This window comes from Blennius ocellaris (genome assembly GCF_963422515.1).
Source record: "Blennius ocellaris genome assembly, chromosome: 6".
Classification (NCBI taxonomy): domain Eukaryota; kingdom Metazoa; phylum Chordata; class Actinopteri; order Blenniiformes; family Blenniidae; genus Blennius; species Blennius ocellaris.
The window spans coordinates 8,830,954-8,857,861 of record NC_137655.1 but is presented as its reverse complement, the minus strand read 5'-3'; the positions used below and the strand labels follow the sequence as shown (position 1 = coordinate 8,857,861).

The following is a 26,908-nucleotide window of genomic DNA, read 5'->3' as shown; positions in this document are numbered from 1 at the left end:
CTAGGGACTGATTATATTGTCAGGTTTAATGTGAAAAATGTTGATCTCTTCTGGAGAGGAGTTCAGGATATTCCGGCCATTGCTGCCATTCACATCAAGCCCCCTGGTGTCTGCAGCACATTTATATTGGATCCCAAAAACACTGAAGATTTTCCCCAGCATCACATGGACAATCTCCTCTTCCTCCGAAGGCTGACAGTAAGAGAAGAACAGAAATAAAGGTGAGGCTCGACACTGTTGGCCTGTGACTCAGAGCTCGTTCAGATGGATCTCCTTCTGTTTACTGATAACGCACTTTAGAGAATGCTGTCAAACAGCTGCGATAAAAAGAAACCTCTTTGTCTAAATGTGGAAGACATTAATTAACAGAGAATTAACGTTCAGGACAAAAACATCTGGCTCAGGAACACCCTGTTGCTTTGGAAGTGCTTTGTTGTGAATCGAATGCAGCTGCTTTCAATATGCTGCTGCTTGTTATTCTTCTCTCATGTCACATATTCTGCATACAATGAAACAAAACAGTACAGCGCTTCTAAATCAACAAATGCAACAAGCACTGTATGATTGGTTAGAGATTTGAATCAAGCTCTTTTTATTCCATCTCTTCCCAGGAGGTCTGTACTTAAGTGTCTTGTAATGTGTGACATTTGTTTTTTGTTTTTTTTACGGTGCTTTTTCCAGTTCAGTGTCCTGCGGGAGAACAGGCAAACCCCACACATGAAAGCCCTGAGGCGAGAGTGCTGACAAAAAAATATTTGAACCTGGTGTCAATTACATACAGGTTACTGTATTACTCTTACTCTAAAATTAAGACCATACAATTAGTCATTTATATTCAGTCAGTTGTCGTCTTTCTCATAGATCTTTGAGGAGGATGTGCTCAGTCACAATCCAGCCCCCCGACAACATTTCCAGTGAAAACACATTGTTTTGTGTTTTTGCTGCCAAAAAGCTCTAAGTTCACATGACAAGGCCACAGAAATGACAGAAATGCTGAAAATTATGTAGTTAGCAATGCAAGGCCACAGGTTGGTGCCATTGGTTTTTTGCGACGCCAAAAACATTAACAAGGCCGAGTATGTGGCCATTTGTTTGGACAGAAGTTGGATTGCTATCACGGCGACTCTCAACTATAAAACTCCCCGGAGAATACTTTGGAGGCTGCCATTGTTGTTATTGTCCATCTACTCACGAATGTGTAGACAAACTATTTACTACAGCTGTGGTGGGCATGTGCAGTAGCAGCAATTCAGAAAAGTTGTGTTTCTCCCCATTAACACAAAGATGGATTCTGAGCCATTTTCAAAAAATTGCTTGTTCAGTAGCTCAGACTTCTGTTGTCTTGTAAACGGACACTCAAAATGCAATAAATGTCAAAGAGTGAGCATAAAATCTCTGTGGCCCCCAAAGTCAATTCTTGTTCCATCCAGTGTTAAAAATATCAATATGGGCACAAAAACCTTTTTCTTTTTACCTTTGATTGACCTAGAATACCTCACCACAAGTGTAAACACTTTCTGAAATGTGTTTTGATCAAAAAGAAAAGAACAAAGTTCATATTAACATTGCAAGCTGATATTTCGTGCCAGTAAATACTGTATACAATGCAGCACATATATGCTGTAACAATATTAACGTTGGTTTCAAAACTAAATTTGGTCAATTAAACTCTGGTGTTTTCTAATTGAGTTTTCTTCACTGATTGATGATAAATATTACCTTGTGGTGTATTTGCTCTTCATTAAAAGCAACGAGGATTACTGAAATCAGGAGGTTGACCACAACAAATGTCATGAACACGATGCAGGAACCAAACAGTAATCCGCCCATCAAAGACGCGTTGCTCAAGACCTGGAAAATGCCACAGCAATGCATCAATGTGGCTGACATCGGATTATGTTTCTTTAAAAACAGAGCATATATATTCACTGATTTCGACATACAGTCTAGCTTTTGGCTTGATTGTCAACATTGAGCCGATGGAATGAAGCACTCACCTCTTCATAGTCAAACTTGCCTATCTGCAGGCTGAAGATGGTCAGAATAGCATTAGCCAAGGTCCTGTAAGACGACAGCTTCCACCCATAAATCATGTAGCTCTGGGGAGCACAAAAATAATTTCATTTATTTGAATAACGTTTTCGTCTCCTCTTTTCACTTTGAATAAATTGGGATCTTTATAGATAATTGACTGAGGTTACTCATTAGATTTAACATTTATTCAGCATATGACCATTCATACTATAGAGAATATACACTGTGGAAGATTCAATTATGAAAATGGTGAAATAAATGCCCACAGGTAAAGATTGTGATCAGTCAGGCTTTTATTGGGTCACGAGTTGAGGACATCAGTGTCATCCAATTAAAATGCTACCCAGAGGTTGCTATACCTAAATGAAGGAAAATTAATACTGTCTGGGCTGGGTAACTTTAATTTACTACATTTATTTCACTTTCACTTCTGCTCTTGATTTGAAATAAGTTCACTTATAGGCTTGGGTTTCTCTACAGGCAATTGAGAACTTTAAAGGAACATCTCCAAACAAGAGGCATTTCTGACAGTTCAGTTTCTTCTCTGCACTAATGAGACAGCAGTGACTTGAGTGGATATTCTTGCACTGGGAAAGAAAAAGAACAAAGAGACTCATCTGTTGCGCAATAAAGTGGTGCAAGTACTCACTGTGAAGGAATATGCCATTAACATGATGGTAATGATGAGCAGGAAGCCGGATATGTCACTCCATGCACGCTGCAGCGTGGCTGAGATCATGTTCATCTTTGGGTGCAGTCTGAGCAGGTGCCACATCTTGACTGTGGCGAACATGACCAAGAAGGCGATGAGATACTGAAGCACGGCGTCGGCAGTGGCTGTCTCATAAAAACTGGCAAATCTGTACGGTAGCCAAAATTTGAGTGATCAGAGCAACAAAGGACAACTGAATAGCACAAAGCACAGAAAACCGAAAACAATGATTCATCACACACTGAATAGATAAAATGTTAGATTTAGTTCATGATGCAAAGCCTCACTGGTCTTTGTGGTCGCGGTAGAAGGCAACATCTCGGATTCCAAGCACGGTGCGCTTAATAAAGACAGCCACAGCACTCCAGCTCAGCAGGATGATCGTCAGCTCCAGAAGGTTCCACTTGTTCTTGAAGTAAGCACACCGCTGCTGCTTCATTAACTTGACCTTTCCACGAGAGGAAATGAGAGCAAATTGCCACGTGTAGAACAGTGTGTGTCTTAAATGTTCAAGGAAGTGGTGAGCAACCGCGTAAATTTATTTTAATTTTGCACATACACGCACACACACACACACACACACACACACACACACACACACACACACACACACACACACACACACACACACACACACACACACACACACACACACACACAAATATTTCTGTTGTATTAAGATTTATGTTTTTCAATCGAAATGCTGCTTTGTAATTTATACTCATATTTTATACAAAGTCCTAAATATCCTGAATTGCTATTCTTTTCTTAAACTATTGACCCATTGTAACTGGATGAATATTTATGTGCATTATTCCATAATCAGTTGCCACAATTAAGAGCTAAATGTCAGTGCGATCTTTCTCTCTATGATCACAATGCATCGCATCTTTAAAATCATTACATCATCTGCAAACATTTAAATCACATGCAATGATGAGGGAAACCATTGTCTTCGCATGTCTACAGCTTGTCTGGGAGCATATTAACTATACATAGCAAATTAATGAATTAGAAATTGTCTATGATTAGATTATTCATTATTCATTCGTCCATTATTTATTTTAATGTTATCCTATTTAAAAGTGCACACCAGATGCATCTATGTGCCCACTGGTATATCAGTTTGCTGCCGTCATGCTCATTGGGGGATCATTGCTATCTAAGGTCCCGTTTAACAGTGGTTTTCAAGTAAAAATTGGAAACTTTTCTTGCACTTAGGGTGGCTGGTTACATGACAACATTGCTCGGAGCCACTGAAAATATGACTTAAAAAAAAAAAAAAAACAGCTTCCAAGGTGGACTGTGAGATGAACAGAAAATACAAAAATACTGATGCGTTTTCACTTTGTATGTTGTATAAATGGGGCCAAACAGCAAACTTATAATGCTAAACATAGTCAAGTCAGAATATGCCACTGAATCTACAAATATCTCCGAGACATGTATTGTTCAATTATATTGGACCTTTTGAATAAGAGAAGGTACTTGATGTACCCAATAAAGAACGATGCCTACCTAGTTTATTTTGTTTTCCAGGACTGTGAGAATAACATGACGTCAATATATTCTCCACTACCTGGTTGTATTTGTTTTGGAAGCTGCTGCTGCTTGTCCCTAGTACAGTGTCCAACAACCATTGTTTGTGAGACTTTTTTTTTCTTTCTGAGCAGTTTCCGCCTGAGAAGTTTTACAATTGAGTTTCTCATGAAGTATGAAATCTCTCAGCCATGTTGTGCTTGTTATTGCCACCTTAAGAAAGCAGACTTTTCTATTTTTGAGAACTCTCTATCCACATTACGTCATCAAGAGACTAACAAGACCCTTCCTGAAATGTGTGCAGGATCTTTTGTGCAGATATTTCACAGGAAAAAGAGGGGGAAAAAAACCCTGCCATGTTTGTGATTAACTAAGTATTAAAAAAGCTCTTAATTCAGACCTAACCTTTCCGGAGGATGGTTTACAAGGTTTGACAAGCTAATGTGCTCTGCCACAGGGTATTTCCTGTGATTTCCAATCATCTACTCTGTTGCTGTTTCAGGTTTAGCAAAGCTCTGAAGTCTTATTTTGGTTATCTCAGGTGAATTTCAAAGACTTCAGAACATTCCTATTTGATGAAGTATAAGCCCTGTATATTTAAGTGTAACTTCCTCACTGTACCATAGCTCTTCCTGAAGAGCAGGAGCGGACAAACAATGGTGGCTCCGTATCTCACGAATTGCAGGTAATGGTGAAGAGCCATAAACTAAAATAGACAGTTGCAATTTATCATTTAGATATGACTCAGTGCTTCTTTAAATATTATATAAAACATAATTGTCAGAAAAAAATAGCAAATGACAGAAGATTAATGCTATTACTCTCAATTCAGACATCACAAATGACTTCAATACTTAACTTCCGCCTCTGTAATAATTACAGGAGAGGAAACTGAGCAGGGTTTGAGGGCTGCTCTGGCAGTGATGTGAAATCATTTTGTATTAACAAATTGGTTACTGTATGTTTTAGTAGTTAACCCCATGTACTGTTGACAAGCCAATAATTCAAACGCAATCTCTCATTCTCAATAATAATGTTGCTGGATTGATTATTAGACTGTGGTACTGTGGAATATATGTGTCAGGTTATCATGTGGAAGGTGATGTGACTCTTTTATCGGCCTGTTTTTTTGTGAAACATCAAATTGCAGATAATGGAGCAGAACATATCAGTCCCAGAATAGCCCAATGTAGTATTATTCCCTTACTTGCAGGAACATGTAATAGAGGATGAAGAGCAGATAAATAATCTCAGCAGCCATGACGAAGATGTGAAGACCGCCTGTAGATTGGTAAAGACGAACAGTCCGAAGCTCAGTGTGGAATTGAAATGCTCCTGCCATGTTAGAGAGAAAATTCACTGTTAATAAAGGTTATTTTGAAGGGATTATGACTAAGTCCCATACCTAAAGGGATTATGACTTATGAAATAGTGAAAGTCCTGACTTACCTACAGCCGCGGTCTCCAGCAAAAGTGTGACGATACAGAAGAGGTTCACATTTGCATTATACACAGTGAACTCTACAATGATGGCTCTTGTGTACATGTCCAGCCAAGTGTTTCGAAACAGATGCTCAAGGGTGCTGTGGAGGAAAAAAGTAAGGATCAGGATGCATTACAAATGCAAGCTCAACACAGACGCTGACATCAGTGTGACCTGTCGCATGGCAGAAAATATCATGATGCTTGCTCGTCACCTGTTAGCAGTTTCTGAATCTGGACCGAGCTCGGCCACAAAGCCTCCTCCCCTGTACAGGTCCAGTTGTCCCCAGATGGGATGGGACCTAAGCTGTGCCTGCGTCTGATAGGTCCAGGGATCTGATGTGCTGGTGTAGATCTTATCCATCAGGGAGCGGTTCCAGCCTGGCTCATAGGAGCCCATGTCCTCTGTGTCCCATGAATATGGAGCATGACAGTCGTGCACAAGCTCCCGCATGAAGCCTGCGATATGACAGGAACTTCTCTGCACCCGCAACTGACGGAGACGAGCATTCCCGATCAGCTTGGAGTTTCCATCAGTAATAAATCCTGCAACACAATTTTAGACTGTCAAAAAACACAATTCTTTTCACTACAATGTTCAGTATACAGCACATTTTGAACTAAATCTTTCTGTATGGTTTGACTCACAGATTAGATCTTTCGAGCTTTGGTTAAGGAAACAACAGAAAATCAATTTCTTATCAAAATTATTACACTCTCTCTGCCATAAAGTCAAATGAACTCTGTACTCTGATACCTTTCGCTCACAATTACTGTAGCAGTTTTACCACATGGGGCCTAATTTCCCTTCCAAAGTGCATCAACAAGCCCGGAATTGAACCGGTCGCATGTTAAAACCTGAAACACAAGAACTGCAGTCACAGCGGTCCGGCGCTCAACAATTGATCTTTACTGAAATTGACTGACAATGATAACAGTGATAATAAAGTAATGCAGTCTAATGTAGCCGCCATGAGCCCCCGGGCTCTTAATAGTCTACTTCAAATCCCTATTCACATTATGTCCTTAATCTCTTCAAATATGTGTTATCTTGCTCTATATTATGTCTCAGCCACAAACAGGTCTGTCACAACCAGTAATATAATCACCTCTTTTAACATAATAACTTACAATAATGTAATGATTTTATCTATTGTTGATGTGATAAAGTCAATAGCATGTCAACTTTCCATTAATGTAACAAAATAGGAAATATTTTTACAACCATATTTCAGAGAGTATCAACAGTGAATGAGTATGACAACTATGTCAATCACTACATTTATTACTCTTAAGCAAAGTGCACAAAATCTGAAAAAAGATTATTTATACTTTTTTAGAAATGCATTTCTATTTAACTGTTATTACAATATTAGCTGCATTTGATGCATTTTAAAATTATTTACAATGCTAATCCTTCATGTAATAACATATTACACTTTTGGTAAAATGTTATTATGATATAATGGCTCCAATATCCTATTACACTATTGAGAAGTTACTATTACGTTACTGAATTTATTACATGCAAACGAGTACTATATATAATCATTTTATTATCCATAATACCTGCCGTGGTGAGGTATTTCGATATCCCCAAAAATTGTAACGCAATAAAAAAAAAAAGACACTTTAAAGCGATTCAACCACCACACACAACTGTTCCAGCACTTGTTGGTGTTTGCACTTGCTTCATTGAAACATTTATGCACCGTGTTGTGTTTTCTCACACCAAAGTGCATCCAAGACCGTCTCTTTGACAGGTGTTTCTTTGGAGGGTTGGGGCAATGCATCACTCTAATGGCAGCATTGAAGACTTCTTTAAATGAAGTGTACAATTTGTACAAACTCAAAACATTTCAAAGCTGCTGAGTGCAGACACACCCTGCCAAACTGTCCCTGTAAAAATCCAAGTAAACGCCACAACAAAGGACAACATATGAGTTATGATGGGATCTGTTAAGAAAACAACTTTACGTCATATCCGGGGGGAAAAAGAAAAAGAAAAAAAGAAAAGAGGACAGGCTCACAAAACATTTTTTGAATCACTTGACCCAATATCTAACCCTTTGTATATACATATTTGTATTTCATGTTCTTGACAGCATAAAGAAAGTCTTAGCTGCTGTAATCATTCAGCACACTTGTTTAGGTGTATAAACACTTTAGAGGGAGGACTTTATTGATTGCTTAAAAATAACCACATTGCATAACTGCATAATTGCATAAAAATAACAACTTTGTTTTCCCAGACTGGTCGTCTCTGACTGGTTGCCAACTATGGACAAGGCAAGACAGCAAACAAGGTTGAGAAATCTGTTAAAGTGATGTGAGAAATAGTTGAATTAGTCCTGCAATTATCTATACATTAAAAAAACAAAACAAAAAAAAACAACATAGGTACTGACATTTTAGCAAAGTCTGGACTAATTTTCTCTGGTAATTTATGGAGACACAAACAGACAACCAGCGAATTCCAGTTGGCTTATAGACACATGGAGAGACACTGTGTAGTACTGTAAGAAGATAATGAAATTTTAAGATGTGGGATAAAAACTCTCCAGCTGTGGAGCTGATTGCTGTTAAATTTCACAGCAAGAGACAAAATCGTCTGCTATTCTGGACAGCGCCAGTGTGTAACACAGCTTTACTCCGGCAGACTCGTGTCAGATGAAGCCTTTGCTTTTCAAGAAACACAAAGCATCTGTTAAAATGGTTTCAACACAGGATTTTAGGAATGTAGTCAAGCATTCTGCTTTCAAGAACAAAGCTGCTCATGAAACCTCTCAAATGAAAAAGCTAATCTTGACACAAACAAATGTTCTAAATGTTGGTCTATAACCCATCTAGACATCTTTTATCCCTTTTTGATCGATTCCATTTTCTTCATCTATTTAGTTGAAACACGGGGAAACTTTCCATCTCTGCCTGTGTTTGTTTTCGAATGGAGCATAAGGTACAGTACCTGGATAAACTCCAAACAGATTACTGAGCAGAGATGTGCGGGTCCATGAGAACACGTCCCCAAGACTCATGGTATCCGAGATATTCTGACTGAAGCTCTTCTTGATGTGTTGGTTTAGGAAGAAAGCGTTGGGATCTCTCTGGCCGTACGCCGCCAGCAGAAGCATCCACATGAATCCCATGTAGGCTGGAACAGTAATGTGCGTGTTACAGGTGTTTCAACACACAACAGCAGGATCCTTTCTCTAAAGTGCCAAGTTGATTTTGCTATAATCCCTTATTTTATCATGGAACCCCGGAGAGATTTGATTATGTGCTCCCTCACTCAAAATCTCTCTGAGGAGAGCAAAAGCTTTCTGCTCCATAATCCTAGTTTGTCTCATTCTCTCAACGTCTGAAGGCGGAGGGGGCTCGTAGAGGCCGCCAACCCGACTCCTGGGTTGCAGATCTTTACCCTCGCCTGCATAGAAAGGAGACGTCTGGATGTTTTACATCATTAGAGGAAAATATGGGAATGTCTTTAGGGAGAATTTAGTTCTGACCTGAATTTCCTTCGTTTCTTGCGACCGCCACGTTTTGAAAATCTTCCTCATCGACATTTTTTATCACAAGTGCAAAGAAGACTGCAAGGCACAGCACCTGAGATCAGAAGAGGGAAGGTTGGTGAGAACCGACAGGAAATTCAACTCAACTTTCAGCTCAAAGACTTTCCTTGGTACAAATGTTTTTATGAATTGAAGTATGTGAAATAAGGGCAAATGTGCTTCTTACTTTTATTGGCTGAATGAAGAGCAGACTTTGAAAGAAGGAAACGACCATGGACACCAACCAGCTTATAGATCGCTCCTTCCCAAATTTCAACCCATAAAGCATTGTGAAGTATCCTGATATGACACTGGTGGCAATGACGAGCAGCCAGCCAACAAATATAAACCACCATGGTAACCCTCCATGACAGCACCTCTTTTTTGTCTGGCTTTTGTTATCGTATGAGCTGTCTGCAAGGATTGACCTATAAGACAAAAGAATTGGAAGGCATTTGGCTTGAAGATACCTTTGATTTGAATTACTGCAGCGCAAGTTCCATTTTGATGGAATTTTAACCTGAAATGACATTATTTGGTGCAAGTATTAGTTTATGATTCATTAAATGTGGTTTCTTCTACATTTGGCTTATTGGGTTTCTTTATTATGACAACACTGAAAAGAGTCTCAGTTTTGTCAGATTCTAGTTTGTACACTTGGAGAACAGTGATCAAACCCTTGTTATATACTGTGTGGGCCCAGTTTGGATGATCTCCCCTTGCGATCGTGGGTTTTCTTTATCTCCTCAGGATTCCTCTCACAATCCAAAGACATTTGTCTTGGGTTTGTTGGTCACTTCAAACTGTGCCTTGAACTGAATGATTCTGAATCTGTGTCTGGAACTTACAGCCTGTCTCCAGAGTGTCCCTCTCGCTGCCTGTCACAATTTGGGTGAAGTATATAATAGTTGAATAAATGCAAATGTACTCATATGGTTGGAAAACTGACAGACGCGGTAACTGCATTCAAACCTCATATGAAAGAGCATTAACATACATGCTAACAGAGCAAAATTCAGAAGTTTGGAGACTGTAAACACCTTAAAAAATATCCAGGCAAGTTTTTTTTAACGAGTTGCTCACATTCATGCTGTGTTAAACTCTCGATGGCGTTTGAGTTAGGTGCCACCTTAAGCCGATTAAAAGTTGTTCAACCTTACATAATACCACTAAATCCCTCGAATAAAGAACAACAAAATGCATGGATAAATAAAAAGATTAAGAAGCAATATTCAGAAATGACTGTAGTACTTTTTGTATGCGTTTTCATCTACGTTGATGCAGTTGGATCTGAAGAGTTGCTCCTCCAACAGTCCCTTCATCCTCTGGACTTGCTGCAGAGCCTGGCTGTGGCTTTGAACAGAGGGGAAGCTGGAGGCTCCCAACTGGCTCAGCTCCGTCTCCATGTGGCACAGCTGCTTGTACAGGTACTGAGTTTTGTTGCTCTTCTTTTCAAATCCTTTAACTGCTCGCTCGACAAAAAACACAAAAAACGCATTGTGATAAGAAAGGAAGGAAGCAAGGAATAGATCAGCACATGACAGAACAAACAATAGATAGTATGGGTGAAAAATAATAAAGGAAAAGAAGAAACAAATGAAGGAACAAAGGAAGTAAAATGACAGAAGAAAGGAACAAATACACAAAAAAACAGGGAGGACATAATGAAGGAACAAAGAATGAAGCAACAAATGAATAAACAACTGAAGGTTTGAAATAGCAAATACAGGAATTGAACTGGGAAAGAACTGATGAAGAAATAAACACATAAATAAAATAACTAAAAATAACTTAGGGAAAAAACAAACCAATGAGACGAGGAACAAATTAATGAATGAAGGAACAGAGACAGAAAAAAGGACAGATTGAATTAACAAATTGAAGAAAAAAACCAATGAAAGATTAAATTAATGAACAACAGGGAAAGAAAATAGGAAAGAAATGCACAAGAGAAAGAATGAATAACTTAATTACCTATTTACTTCATTTTCAAGTAGTTACATAACAGCAGAAGTGTTTAAATTACATTTGAAGTGATGAAATAACTGTGACTTAATAGTATTTCTATAAATTAAATGTTTGCAATCAGGTGAGACTGTTTATGAATATGAAGCTATAGTTTTCTATTGATGCTTCAGGGCAGCAGGTGAACAGGTGGCGAGCATTGTGGGTCTTTGAGGACCGCTCCAATCCTCCTGAGGCAGCACTAGCTCGCACCTGATAAACTGTGTTTGCCGTTAATATTGGAGAATATTGACACACGCTGTGATAAACACACACAAGAGGTTAGAGGAGGGGATGAGGCTCCAGCTCTTTTTATTGCCTCCAGACCCCGGATGAGCTGAAGCCACGAAATACATGAAAACACACCTGATACCCGAGGGCACGCTTTGGACTGAGTGTTGTCACAAGTTTTCTTATTCTGTTTGATGACATCTTCTACCGCAGAGAGAATTGCATTGATATCATTTTGTTGTCCCGGCCCAAACTCAGACTTTGTGGATGGAACGTTGCTTTTTACTGTGTTAGACAGTGAATTGGCAATCCTTGTAATATCCTAAAATAAAATACACAAGTGTTTCAATAAATACAGCTTCACAATGTCATACAATGTATTACTTTGTAATATACAAGGCCTACATAATGTTAATGATATACAGAGCAGTTACTATGTGGAGAATTTAGCAGGAGTGTTGTACACTATAAAAAATTCATGGCATGACTTGATTTACCAGCGCGTCAGTATTCAGTGTGGACGTCTTCTCTACACACCACCAGCAGACCTGAAGCACCCACCTTGATGATGATGTCGAAAGTTACATTGGCATTTGTATTGGTGGTAGTGACCTGCGAGTTAATATCCTCCTCAAGGATATTTTTTTGTTTTTTACGCTGGCAACATGACGTCTCCCGTGGGCGAGTGTTCCTGAAAATACTAACTATGAGGATGTTCACTGGAAACATAATGAGGGAGCTCTGGACTCCCACCATGAACTGCTGCCAGGTGAACTCGAAGTGACCTGAAAACAGATATGAGGTGAAATCAATAATAACCTATTGGCTTTATTTTTCCTTGTAGTAAATTGAACTGTATTTATAAGGGGGGGTGGAAAGAAAGTGTATAGCATACCGAGGTCCAAGGTCTGCTCAGCGGGGTCTGTGGGAATCCCATAAAACATGATGCTGGTCAGCATAGTGCAGAGTAGCAAGGAGAAACAGCAGGATACTCGCTGTACACAAGTGAAATTGCTGCCTGGTGGTCGGTTTATCACAGAGAACCAGAGGTGTCCATCATTGAAATCCTTTGTCGTCCGCATAAAAAACAGATTACTGGGGAAGTGAAAGCGGCAGAGAAAACATACATACACGTCTAATTAGTGGTGGATTTATAGCGTTTTTACCTTTATCACTTTTGGAGTAAAGCTCAGAGTTGATCTGCAGCATTCGGGTGCCTCCAGAAAAGCTGCAAATCCTCATTAAATTACCAGCTTAGTATGGAGACACAAGATGAAGCAGCTGAGGTGGGAGGAGAGGAAATTGACAGCGATGCTATGTTTTATTCACTTTATAATTTGACTAAATTATAGGTTTGACTACATAAAGACACTTACACACCGTAATCTACTTTGGTCCATTGTATATGATTTAAATTATTTATGTCTACAATTTAATAATTTACCAGAAAGGTTAAAGATCCAGTATAATATAATCTGTTATACAGTCCAAAGGCTTATATTCTGGTTTATTGACTCCCTAAACAAAGCTGTGTCTCTTTCCCTCATTATTTTCGTTACTCTAACCAAATGTTTGTCAAATATTTGCAAATAATGCAGCGAATGTGTTTCTTTGGTGGAGTTGTGACCCTGCTAATTACTTGATTTTAATTAATGGTTCCAATCATCTTTCCTTGACATTAATGTAGCCAAGAAATAGTAGCTTATAATAGATTTTAGGAAACACCGACCACTTCAGTCTGTTGTAATAAACTGTTGAGGTAGACGACAGATGTAATTAACTCTGCCCTGCTGAAGACAACAAACTCAGTTTTGATCCCCGTGTTGTTGAATTCTGTAAGAAATCTCACTTTAACCAGAGACTGAATGTTGACCAGATGTTTATAAAAATATATCACCTGTGTTTTATTGAATTAGTTCATGCTTTTCAAACATTTTCTAGTTTGAGTCTTTTTCCTTCAAGAATGAAACCAAACTGTATTGGATTATGACATTGTACAGTAAAATACCTGGGCTAATACTAAATGACCTTTCTCACATTTACAAATGTCAGATCCTTGAGTAAAGAGAGCTCTGTTCTGGTTAACCTGCACTCTGCAGCACAAATGCAGAGCAAACACACTAAAAAAAGCCATTTGTCCCTGCTGCCATTGGGCTTTTGAATTGTAAGTCTCTGTTATCTGTCGGATTTTGATATTATCTGTGTTTTCTGTATGTTAAATGAACTTAACACGTGCCCTGAAATTGTTTATAAGCTGCTACTGTATGATTGTTGTGACCAAATTAGTACAGATGCACCAATTTTACAGTTGTGCCCTTCATTAATTTAGTTTCCTTACACAATACGTTGTGTCTGTTGCACACAACCCGACTGTGTGATGTTTTGCACTTAGCTTTTGCAATGAAAATATATTTGTGGAACAGATACATGAAAATATGTCATACAAACAAATACCTTTGATTATGTTGCAATATGATATTAAATAACTACTTTGACAATTTAATGCTGTTTTGAACGTTTCAGCATTATTTGTTGTATTTATGTATATTAAATTATGTGACCTAACAAAGCAATGTTGGCTGTAAAAACAACATTCTGTCCAAAATATGACTGTTCATTTAACTCAGAGACTAACTGATTGACTGGATTAACCATTTCGAAGAGGGAACATGTTTTAGGCTCGATACACTCGACAGTAAAACAAGTGCTTGAAGTAATACTTCAAAGTCAGCTTTGGCTGATTAGCAATCCGAGGTACAAAATCCGAGGTACAAAATACTGTCAAACACTTAAATCAGTGCAAACTCATGAGTGTGAGATGCAGAGTTCAGTCACAGAACAGATTACAGTTATTTTATTGGGGTTTTGTCAATACAGCTCCACTCCTATTACTTGTTTGTGTTTGTTTTCAATTTCTACAAAACCTCTCCTTAAAAGAATTGAGCATTCAGGTGTCTTGATTAAGTGTACCTAAGTCGTGGTGTTGGACAAGCAGTGGCCTTTCATTTTCCCAATTAGATCTTTGCCAGTCGAGGGTTGTGAACCAGAATCTCTCTCCTCTTTACCCTCTTTACCCTCTTTGTGACCTCCAGCCAACACAGCTGCACCTGCCATGACAGTTTAAATAAATTCTTCATTTTGTAAAAATGATGTTGTGAAGCTCAGGCCCAATTTACAGCATTTACACCATCAACAGCCACAGCTGCAAACTCCTGGCCTGGAATACTAACTACATCCTTTTTAGTGTTTATGCTGTTTCCGTGTAAATGGACACCATTTTCAAAACATTGCCATGTAACATAAAAGATTTCTGAAACCAAGAATGCAAAAACGAGGCATTTTTACTTGAAACGTAGTCGTGTAAACAAGACTGACATTTTTCTCCTCATGGTGCTGCAATACTTTCAACTTACCTGAACCTCTTCAGGTCGTCTTCAGTTGCAGCTGGGAAAACTTTATCGAGAGTACAGTCATCCATGTCCACCGATAACCAGGAATTGCAGAGGAAATGCCATTTCTGTTTGGTCTGCAGATCCTGCACCATGACCGTGCTTACATACCTGGAGTACAGTGGAAACAAAGGTTTTAACATCCTTAGAATTAGCATTTACTAAGACCCTCTCCATCCTGGGTGAGCCTTATAGCGAACAGTTTCATCTGAGAAATAGCACACCAAAATGACAACTCTGAATCTTTTGACAACCAGGTTTATCTGTAAGGGTTAACAATAATAATGTGACTTTTTAAAATAGATCTGTCAATATCTTCCTACCAGGCAGGGTGGTCCCCAGAGTTGTTGTGCCACAGTCTGACTCCCTGCAGGTCCCCCAAGGCGAAGGGTGTGCATAGCAGGAACAAATCCACCGCACCCCTCTCAAACACTCTTTTCTTTGGATCAGATAGGTGGTGGGGCTCGCTGTTTCCTTCTGCACCCAGCAGAGTTAATGCAACCTGAAATAAAGAGAGAACTCATTTATCTTTAAAAAAGGTGAACAGCCTATTTGGAGCTTGACTCACTTAAGTATAAACGGGTATAAAACACACACACCAACATAATTAAATTAACTTGTGTTACAGATGGTCACTCATTTAACTTGCTGTTAGTGGTGATAAGTTGTGCTGATATTCAATTAAACTAATTACATGCCAATTAAATAAGCCCTGTCCCCCCCTAAACGTGATAAACGGTGTCTGAATACCTGTTCAGGATGAGAAAGTTCATGCAAGATTGAATTGGCATGGCAGTGAAAATGCACGCAGTACTGTATACCACGATAAACAGTACCGCTTTTTTTTTGTTTGTTATTTATATTACATTATAAAAACCCATGAAATCCAATTTTTCAAGGTAATACCGGATGAAAAAAAAAAACTTAAGCAAAACACATACAAAACAAACTACCACGATACATTTCTATTCTCGAGAAGGCCAAACACTTTATAGACCGCAGTTCACTTCACATTGTGTACTGTTGACTAGGATCACAGTATTCAAATTACTGTGAAGAGATTTGGCGCAATCCCAACAAATGTGCAATTCCATCACTAGCTACACTGCAAAAAAGGGGCATAGCGATTGTCCACAACACAGGCTGCAGAGATCACACAAATCCACTATTCTCAGAGCCAAAAAAAACATAAAAATTCACTGATCTGGTTGATTGTCAAACAGCTCAAATCATATACAAAGCATCATAAATTCCCTTCAAGGTAACATCCAGAAATTATGAATACAAACTGTATTCATAACGGGGGAAATACATCTTAAAAATCCATGTGCAATGCACAACTTCATAAGCTTTTTGAATTTCTATCTGTGGAGTAAAACTGTGGAACAGCTTGTCGGGGGAGCTCAGCCAACATCCAACAATTAAGGAGTTCAAACAGGGGTACAAACAAATGGTGCTCACAAAGTTCAGGGAAGAAGGATGGTATGCACCGTGTTTTTGTTGTTGTTGTTTTTTACATGTGTTGGTTTATATATCAGATCAGATATATTGATGCTGACTGAACATAGTATTTACCTGTGAGGAAGTGGATGCTCCGATACGATGCCCAGTACCGATGCTCAACAGATACTGATACTGACCCATGGGATCATTGTCCTCCAGCACTGAGACCTTCACCTGTTCACCAGAAGAGCAAACACAAAGTGGAGATAGTCTGGTGGCTGTGGCTCACTTGCTGGAGTGGGTTGTCTTTCAGTCACATGGTTATGGGTTTGATTCCCCATTTTTCCCTGCCCATATGCCAACGTGTCCTTGAGCAACACTTTTAACCTCAAATTGCTCTTAATAGGGAGACTATGCAACTTGCATGGCTGTCGACACTATTCATGCGAATCGATACATGTGACTTACACTATAAATCATTTTGGTTCCTCTTGAACCAGTGGAAAAGCACTCTATGAGAAATCCATTGACTGTAATTACCCTAAAGAAAACAGCTGTATTCCAATTTTTGAATGAAATGTTTTAATCAGTATTATTTAGCACACATCCACACATCCACACGCACGCACGCACACACACACACACACGCACACAAACCCACACACTTTCAAGCATCTTGTGGAACCACAAATATCCTTTTGAAACCTTTACAAGGCATAAAGTCAGCATTCCTCAAATAGCAAAACCATCAATTTAGTCAAGAAAAATGCTACTTTTTGATCTTCATTTATTTTTTTTTATTTTTTTGTAAAATCAGTGCTGTGCTCACAAGGCTCTGTACCTTAGCTGTGTCTTGGATGTCCTTCCGTCTCGCCCACACAACCAGCAGGAAAAAGGTCACAAAGAGCGCCCCCACGAAGCAAACAACCACCGGATTCTCACCAAAGCTTGCAAAGAGCTCGGCGCTGCGTGACGGGTCGACAAGGTTGGGAGTGACAAAGAAAGAGCTCCCGAAAAAGGTCAGGTGGTTGCAGAGACACTGGGTTGCTGAAGCTGTACTATTTACACCAACCTGAAATTTAACAACCCTAATAGTGATTTCAGTAAAGAAACAAAAACACCAAAGAAGGTACATTTATTTACTCCACTTACTCTACATCCGTTATTGCTCCAGGTCTGTAGTGAGTTGTTCCAAAATCTACATGAGGCCATGATGTTGGTGATCGTCAAACTGGCATTGATGGATTTGATCCCTGGGCCAACAATGGGCCTGACCACAAGATAGTGCACACCTGTGTTTCCCTTTAAAGTCGCAGGGTCCAGCAGCCATGTGTATCTCTCCTCTGTCACATCGTGAAAACAACCACAGATTTTATCGTAAAGCTTATCTGAAAAACATCAGGGTCGATAAAAAATAAAATGCAATCATATCTACAAAATAAAGTAACGTTGCTCTACCTGTTGTAGCTCCCTGCTGAGGCATCTCTGCCATTGCAACATAGTCTGTCACAGTGGGGTACTCCAGATACCCGAGAAACACTTTGAAAGGGAGAGGGTCCTCTGAAGGGATCATCTTTAAATAGCAATTTCACATGAATCCAGTGAAGTCATAGCAATGCAGAATCTCAATCATCCAAGCTGACAGTGTTTCAAGAAAATTGATTGTACTCTATTCGTTGATTAATTTTTCCTACTTTAACAATCTCATGAGGACAAATCAGAATTTGTCATTACATTACTGAAGCACTCAGAACAATCAAAACAGCATAAGCTGTCATAAGTCATGCTTATAGAAAGAAAGGAAATTTACTTCTTCATCCTACTGGGGAAATTGTTTTTTTCTTCATCTGAGCAATAAGTTGTTGCTGGGCACCACAAAAGGGAGGTAATTAGGTAATTTAAGCAGACTAAAATGTACATTACCATGGTAATCACTTTGTAAAAATTACTATGCGATTATTGTAATTGCACTTTCATTTATTATAAATGTTCTGACGATTGTTTTGAACTCTTCTCAAGACAAGAGAGAAAAAAAATGTTTCTTGCGTTACTTCATCTCCAATTAATATTACAAAGTCAACAAATAATGGATGAAAATAAATGGAACAACTCTCACTGTTATAATATTGTTATGGTTTTTAATAGACTTCATAAAGAAAGTAATCACTTTTTGTTCTGTTCTCTCGTTCTTTCTGCAGTTTCCTTCGATTCTATAAGTAGAACCTGAACCTGAACTTTGTCATTCGCAAACAAGGAATAATTTTAGTTTTTAATGACACGTTTTGCAGTCAATTCAGCACAATATCCGTTAGTCTAGCTTGGGTGCATCAAATATATAACACGTTTTATGTTAATAGATTGATGCAAAACAATGCAAACTCATGCATATACCACAGACATTGTTTTAATTTGAATGAATTATTTGGATCGTAAATCACAATGCCCCGAGACACGCTTCATTCTTTTGCATGCTGATAGGCTCTTTAAGCTCAAGTGCCGCCTCACAGAGCAGCTGGCACGTGTGCGCTCATATTTCTTTTTCTTTATCTCTTTATTATATGACTTGACTTGATTTGACTTGATAATGATCAACCATTCGGCTTCAGCAGCAGATGCGAATGTGTCATCTGACCTTTAACACCATGGTAGTGTTAGCAGAGGGCACATCTACGACTGTCGTGCTGAAGTTTCCCAGGTCCAGAATAGAAGAATTCAGCTGCTCACCACCAGGCCTCGGCAAAAAAATCTGTGGGCCAATACATAACATATTAAACAGCTTGGAATTGTAAAAAGAACTTTAGTACTCAGATACGCGATTTGATTTCTGTTTTATTAAATACTGAGTAAATATTTGCTTGAAGGACATCATTTTTCTATGATTTATATTCTGACTGTACTATGTTTGGGAACAGGTTTTTGATATGCTTTCTCTGAGGCCTTAAAGTCAAATCCAACCCAAATCCATGAAATAAGTACCAAGGTAATGAGGCAGCTACAATCCCACAACAGACAAGAACAGAACAATGTTCTTTTATGAAAACTCCACTAATTGGTCTCCCCTGAGGGAGGCTTTACAGGCTGTTATAGACTTACCAGAAGGAGAGATAAACATGGTAACCATAGCTCAGTCCTAACTGTTTTAAGATATGTTGTTGCAATCATATTAAGAAAAAATGCACTGTGGTACCACTGTGGGTGATTTTCTTGCTTTTGAGATCGGTTGCATGAGTTTAATTGGGGATAAAGTGTGGGATTAAGAGCGAAATTTGTATGGATATGTGCATCTTCCGTAGTTTCAATACGAGAAAAGTTGCAGTGCGCCGAGCACTAATTAACCACATGTTCAGGTTGAGTAACTATGTTGTGTGAATCCCTTCTAAAGTGCACAGGTTTAGATATTCTGGACTTGTAGTAATGTTGCACTTTTTTGGTGAACACTTCAAAAAATGTTGCATCACCAGCCAACTGCTTGCATAATATTTTTCAACAAGCGTGGCCTGATTGTGTTTAATCTCACTTTCATAATGGGATTCTGGTCATGGCAGTTGGGTGCATTACCAAGAACTTGGAATGAATGCAAAGGCCAAGCCGATTTCTGTCACTAAAACTTGAACACCAAAAAGTCCACACACTCTCAGCAGGAGATCACAATAGAAAATGAACCTGAGGATGAGTCTCAGATGCAGCCCAGTATATTCACTCACCTCGATCTCTTCACTTAGGTTCTCCACAGGTATACCGGCCCCATCCTTATCTGTCAGGGACAGCGCACCTACCAGCCCACTGATATTCCCTCCGTCATGCCAGGAAAATGGATTTTTATCAAAGGTCATCATCTGTGGCGGTAAATAGACAGCAAAGCAATTTCAAAAACCACAGTCAGGAACCCAAGAAAGATTTGAGACTGATGTGGATCTGACATGAACACCATCGGGAAAACTAGGTCACGTATACAACAAAGAAACACATCGAAGTTGCTTTAAAGACTTACTCTCATGTCAACTGACTTCTTTGAAGATATTGCAGAAGGAGGTATAGTTGGGATGAAAAATCCAGCGCAGGAACAGTTTGCGACAGTTAGAGGCTTTCTGTTCAGTTTTTCTGGTAAAACTCTGCATGGAAAGAAAAGCCAATTCATATTGAATCTTAAACCATTTTGAGGCAACATTATAAATTCCTTCAACATCAAGATGTGACTGAATGCACTTGCTCTCGTTTTTTTATGCATTCGGTAACAAGTTAACAGGTTACAATGGTTGGATGCTTTGCATGTTCTCACCATGCATACATGGTTCATTTAAGGTGTGATCGGCTTGAAGATAACTTAGATAAAGCAATAGAGGATGGACTGATGAACTGTGCTCTTGAATACATTTTATTCTGCCATAGATCAGATTATCTATTAGGGCCCATTTGCAATGGTGCTCCATCACTGTAAATGCAATTTTTCTGAAACGCTGCTACTGTGCATGCGGACCACAGCTCCAGTAAACAGTTGTTCTGCACATGTGTGAGTAGATGGACAATATCAACAGTTTCAAACACAAGTCTCTGCATGGATCATTAGAAACGTACCTTTCAGCAAGAACACTAATGTGTTCCAGTTGGATTATAGTCGGTGGCTCATTTGTCTCTTTAAATAACAACAAAGCACTCAGGACATTGTTCAGTGTATCGAGGAGGGCATCAGAAATCATTTTCTGCAGAAAGAAGACAGAAGCACTTGGTTTTTAGATAGACATCAAAATGACATGAAAACGTATCTCAATGGTCATGTTCCTGGTTAAATAATTTTTCTCCCTGATTATTTTGGGCCCCAGCTGGCCGGTCATACACAAACACTCTTAACAGATAATTAGGTGTGACAAAGAAATTACTTTGTCCATTGGGTTAAAACAAAAAACAAGAACTCTGTTTTGCTCAGACGACCCAAATCCCACCAGCATGGGTTTTGAAGTAAACAACTCACATTGGAAGAATACTCGAATATGAAGCTTACTCCCTCCAGAATGGCGCTGCTTGCAAGATAAATGTCTTTCTTATTTTCTTCAGAATTGCTTATATCCATGGTGAGAACAGATGAACTGAGATACTGGAAGAATGTTGAAGCCGCAATCTGAAAGTAAGAAGAAACTTGTACAATCACAGATGGATTCATTATACTGATTTCACCAGCAGTGCTTTATGTTTTCCACCATATATTTATTCTTCTGTTACAATAACTTCACTCAGGTATTTGTGGCATGTAAAAGATGTCTCTTTTATAGACATTGGAAAGAGGTCACACGTTGCAGATATTACCTCAAAGATATAAAACACATAAGAAGTGAAATTTGTGATGGCTGACCTTCGTTTTTTTTTTTTCTTTTGCAAAAGCAAAGCAAAATTTAAATAAATGACCGTAACATGGAAAATGCTTAAAATCCTCTAAGGAACATGATTGCGACAATAATAATCATTTTTGTGTATTTCCATCTGTTTAATGACCGCATGTCTGTCTGTTTGATTGCTTGTATTATTATTATTATTATTATTATTATTATTATTATTATTATTATTATTATTAATAATAATATAATAATCATAATAATAATAATAATACTCGAATAATAATAATAATAATAATAATAATAATAATAATACATATGGATTTCACAGACTTCCCCAGGGGATTTGGCTCACTTTAAAATCAAAGTTATACAAATAGCCCAATGCTTTGCCTTCGAGGAGGAAACAAAGTTTGCTCACTGATGGCTCGCTTATAATAAATCCAAAAGGTACCAACACGTTATATGATAATAATGTAGTCAGGAACTTTCATGGTCAAATCTGTCCCTCATTGAAAAAAAGTTGTTTAGAGATGTTTTCTGGCTTTTGTAACGGCAAAAACTCTTTTTTATTTAGGCATTTAAACAGTTTGACATTATGCTACTGCAATGAATAAAACCGTGGCGTAACGAGAGAGAGAAAAAAAAAAACCACATTACTTTTGAAAAATCAGTCATGGTCTTACAGCAACCTCAACACGGACAAAAACACATTTCTAAACTTCTGATATCCTGCATCTTTTCAAATGTCAAGGCAGACCTGGAGCAGCATTGTTCATCCTGTCATTTCCTTCAGTGGACCACAATGAAAGCAGCGCTTAATGATTCTATCAAAATAAAATGGTGGCTTTTTTTCTCTTACCTGTGGATATGTACAGTACCTGTGCAGTTAAACTGAGCTCAGTGCCTTCCATGACAACAGCGCTGAGGCCCCTCGCTATCACCTGAACCTCCTGTGTAGTATTGGGGGTACTTTCATTAACCACATCGATCATCATAGCCACCATATCCTCACGAAGCTTCAAAACACAAATTAATTCATGAGCATTAAAGATATATATTTTAGTCTGCCTTTAATTTTTCATTGCTACTCAATGTGGGGAAAGGCATAACATTTTAACCATGTCTCTATCATGAGGTCTGTGGGGTTGGATAAATGAGTTGGGAAGTGAATCTTATGTTCTCAAACTCAAAGCAGGAAAACTGGACTGGAGTGAGGATTTCAGCACATTTGGTAGGTGCAAAATTGTGTTTTTCCACAAGACTGATCTCAGACAAAGAAGCTTGTGTGAGGTGTTTTGGAGCCGCAACACCCCTAGTCTAGAAATTAGAACTCATTAACCTTTTTTGACATCATTCCTGTGGCACGAATTACAACAATTGACATTTACCTTCTGTCTGCTGGGTATTGTAAGAAAAATATTATTGTTAATTTGAGTGGCGACAGCAAAGAAGAGCTGTCCCAGGGTTTCTCCTGACAGAAGCCCTTGATCCTTCAGCTGAGCCACAGTATCCCTCAGAGTTGTATTAAGACTATCAACATCAGGCATGGGAAATGTGAGGTACGTAACCTAAAGAGAGACAAAAATAAATTTTTAATAAATGTATTCTTCTAAAGTGAATTACAGCATTTATACACATCCTTTTTTTGACAAACCGTTGCTGTGAAAACAGTGGTGACCACATCGCTGCCATCTGATGCTGTTGCTGTTATCCTCAAGCTGTAGTCCGGTGGGTCACCCATAGGAAGGAAGACGGTCTTCACAACATTTGTCGTACTGCAGCGCAGATGTTTAACTGATAATACCCAAGCAAGATAAAACCGTTGGAAGTTCTCAAGAAACTTTTCAGTGAAAAGTCATATCAGTGCCTAAATATTTAGAGGTACCTGTACTTACCATCACTCTTGAAACAGTACTGACAGTGTGGGCAGGGTACTGCAGTTTGACAAATTATATTGAAAGCTTCAAGCACAGTTCTGCTTGGTGGCGATACGCTACATGAGAGACTCCCCAGCTTTGTAAAGGTTGTTTCAGAGGTTTTGCCTCTGGCAGTAGTAGCAGAGGTTGGAGAAGTTGTAACAAAACTACTAACTTTTGTAACAGTTGTAGCTTTGTTTACTGTAGTAGCTGTGGTGGCTTTAGTTGCAGGGGTAGTAGCTCCAGTAGCAGGGGCAGTAGCTTTAGTAGCAGGGGTAGTAGCTTTAATAACAGGGGTAGTAGCTTTAGTAGCAGGGGTGGTAGCTTTAGTCACAGGGGTAGTAGTAACTTTATTAGCAGTTGTGGTAGCTTTGTTTACTGTAGTAACTGTAATGGCTTTAGTAGCAGAGGCAGTAGATGCAGTCGCAGGGGTAGTAGCTTTAGTTACAGGGGTAGTAATGCCAGTAGCAGAGGTAGTAGCTTTCTTCACAGTTGTTGTAGCTACAGTAGTGGTGGTAACTTGAGGAGAAGCTGGGGTAGCATCAGGTGATGATGTCTTTAGGGTGTATGTTGTATACAGTGGTATACCCCCTTTCAAAAGAAAACAAATCACAATAAGTTATTGATATGAGATTATCTCAAAATGTGTGTGCATCATCTGGTAAACTTGGGATTGAATATTTGGAAAACAACACAAAAAAGAGCTTGAGGATTTAGCTGCCTCTGGTTATTCAGGAAATTACATCATAAGCATGAGGTGCGTTGGTTTAGGATACCCCCTGGTCACCCCTGGACTCTTCTAGGTTTGCCAGGGACATCCTGGTGGGATTAAAGCCTGGTTTATATGCAACATTTCAAGTGAAAATGCATAATCTTTGCATTTCTTTTTCAAAAGTTTCACTTTTGTATGGCAATGTTTTGAAAACAATATCTGTTTCCGCATAAGTGCTGAAAATGATGTAATAAACCTACCAGATTGGTTGGATTACTAGTACAGGTAACTCTCAACTACCAAGTCCCAGGAGAATACAAACTGGGGGCCATGACAGTCTGGAAATGACCATTGTTGTTATTCTCTGTCTCTCGCGCTTGTTCAGGTACTGGTGCACATGCGCACTAGCAGTGTTTTTAAAAATGTGTGTTTTCGTCCATTTACACGTAGACATAGATGGAGCGTTTCCGAAAAGTTCCACCTTGCACCTTTTTCATTTTAATTTGAAAACATTGTTGTGCAAATGAGGCTTATATCGCTGGTTAAGTCTGGGGGTGGCTTGGGGTCCCTCCAGAGGATCTAGAGGAAGTTGCAGGGGACAGAGATGTCTAGTCTATACTGAGATGGATGGATAGACTTGAACTTAACTTAAATATTAATCAGCTTGAAATCCCAAATCTCATACAAAAGCATTGGCAAGACCATTTGGATTTTGTGATTTTTAGTGAATACTTACTGGCACTTATCACCACTGTGATGTCTCGCTTCTTTTTCTTGGCCACTGCAATAGCAGAGGCTTTCACAGTGTATTCCTTGCCACCATCCTGTTTCTCGATGAGAGGCCTTCTCTTGGCACTTTTGTAGCAAGACTTTGTCTCTTTCTGTTAAAAAACAACAACAACAACAAAAAAAACGTTATCAACAACTAAAATAGTTTTTCTGCACAATTAGATACTGTCCAATATCTGAGTCATATATGAATTTTGTCAGACTTACTGGCCAATCTTTATCATCTGGGTCCTCAATGTTCCAGATGACCGTTTTACAAATTATGCAAATCATTTTAATTTTTGCATCTTTGACAGAATCTGTTGGGTTGCAGCCTGAGACACAAGTTAAACTGCAGGGCAAAGGATGAGAAAGTATCATTCTAAGTGAAAATTGATAGGAATCCTCAGTACATTTTACAAACAGAAATACTAATGTCCATCTGTAACAACACATGTATCAAACCAGTTGAACAAGAACATACACGTCAAAAATAAAATGATCAAAAGGATCAAGTACCTCACTTTGTCTTTAGAGTAAAGCTTTGGGGCAACAGTAATGCAGATGCTGTCAATGTTTTTCTTTTTATTATCAGCAATTTTGATCTCATTATAATAATACTTGGAAAAATGAAATGGATCTGGCAGACAGCCTCCACCAATGGTTTTGGTTTGCCCAGTGGATGATCCTTGGCAATTGCAGGGATATACTGTAAAACAACAAGTGATTAGACGACAATAAAAAAAGAGTGAAACAAAACACTTTGTACATGTTCAGATGGTCAAACCTTCTGAAAAGCATATCCAGAAAGTAACATTAGTGCTCTGACTGCACTTTGCTTAAGACTAAAGCAAAGGATTGGATCACTGAGAATGAAATGAAGTCCCCTATTTTCTTCAAGCAACTTTTTTTTCATGCGTTCTTTACACAAATTTGATGTGATTTGTTTTACTATATAAAAACCTGGTTTGGCATAACATCATGTTGCTTCATGTTACACTGTCATCGGTACAAGTTGTACCCAAAATGTTTTCTTGATATATGTGCTAAACAAGGAATGCTCAAATTAGACTTTTTCTTTGTTTGTTTACAAATCCCACATTTTGACAGATTCAAAGATCTTTCATTGTTTTGCATCTTTGACAAAATCGTGTTGTGATGCACGTACCTGGATAAGCTATTAAAATGCATATATTTTACTTAAATCACTGGATATCCAGCATTAAACCAAATTGTACTTATTTTGTGGAGGATCAAGATGTGCAGAGTCAATTGCATCACTGTGACAGAGAGGTGATTAAGCCAATGATGGGAATCAGGTGTGCTGCCTCACCTCTCTGCCCATAAGAGGAGCTGCCAGACACACATGGTGTGTGTTTTGGTGGTTGGTTTTGATTTACTTTAATAAAAAGAATGGATTTGTAAAGCTCTGACCCTGCGTCTGTGTGGGGGAACCTGGCGTTGGCATGCTCGACTGCCACAGTCACCCTTCACTTTTACTTGGGGCAGGGCTTGGATGTTGCCTACTATTTCCTCTCACTCATTTTAAAACATCCAAGACATAGTCACACAGTGTCACAAATTGAGTCTGAACGTATGATGCTTACAGCATTCCCACTCATAACGATACTTCGAGTCGTCCTTGGACGAACCACTTGTTGAAAGTGTGATACTTTGCTTATTGTTAGTCACTGAACTCGAAGGCGTCGCAATGATTTTCTGTGGAGATCTGACAGCTCT

At 38.8% G+C, this 26,908-nt stretch overlaps 1 protein-coding gene across 1 annotated transcript; it reads right to left on the bottom strand.

Annotated features, from left to right (window-relative positions):
• On the bottom strand, positions 1-25,462 carry LOC308131417 (polycystin-1-like protein 2; the record flags this gene model as incomplete). The annotated part of the gene is made up of 30 exons (XM_080498145.1): positions 1-192; positions 1,720-1,851; positions 1,998-2,099; positions 2,684-2,894; positions 3,034-3,194; positions 5,493-5,620; positions 5,735-5,868; positions 5,983-6,313; positions 8,733-8,918; positions 9,057-9,191; positions 9,274-9,370; positions 9,503-9,743; positions 10,567-10,780; positions 11,686-11,872; positions 12,112-12,335; positions 12,446-12,645; positions 14,964-15,110; positions 15,323-15,501; positions 16,575-16,676; positions 17,284-17,514; positions 17,595-17,785; positions 17,901-18,015; positions 19,075-19,188; positions 20,147-20,278; positions 21,412-21,558; positions 22,651-22,788; positions 23,161-23,340; positions 23,427-23,566; positions 25,137-25,281; positions 25,397-25,462. The coding sequence occupies 30 exons, from the start codon at positions 25,460-25,462 to the stop codon at positions 1-3; spliced, it is 4,902 nt and encodes a 1,633-aa protein (XP_080354271.1).
• Between the last annotated feature and the right edge of the window lie 1,446 nt (positions 25,463-26,908).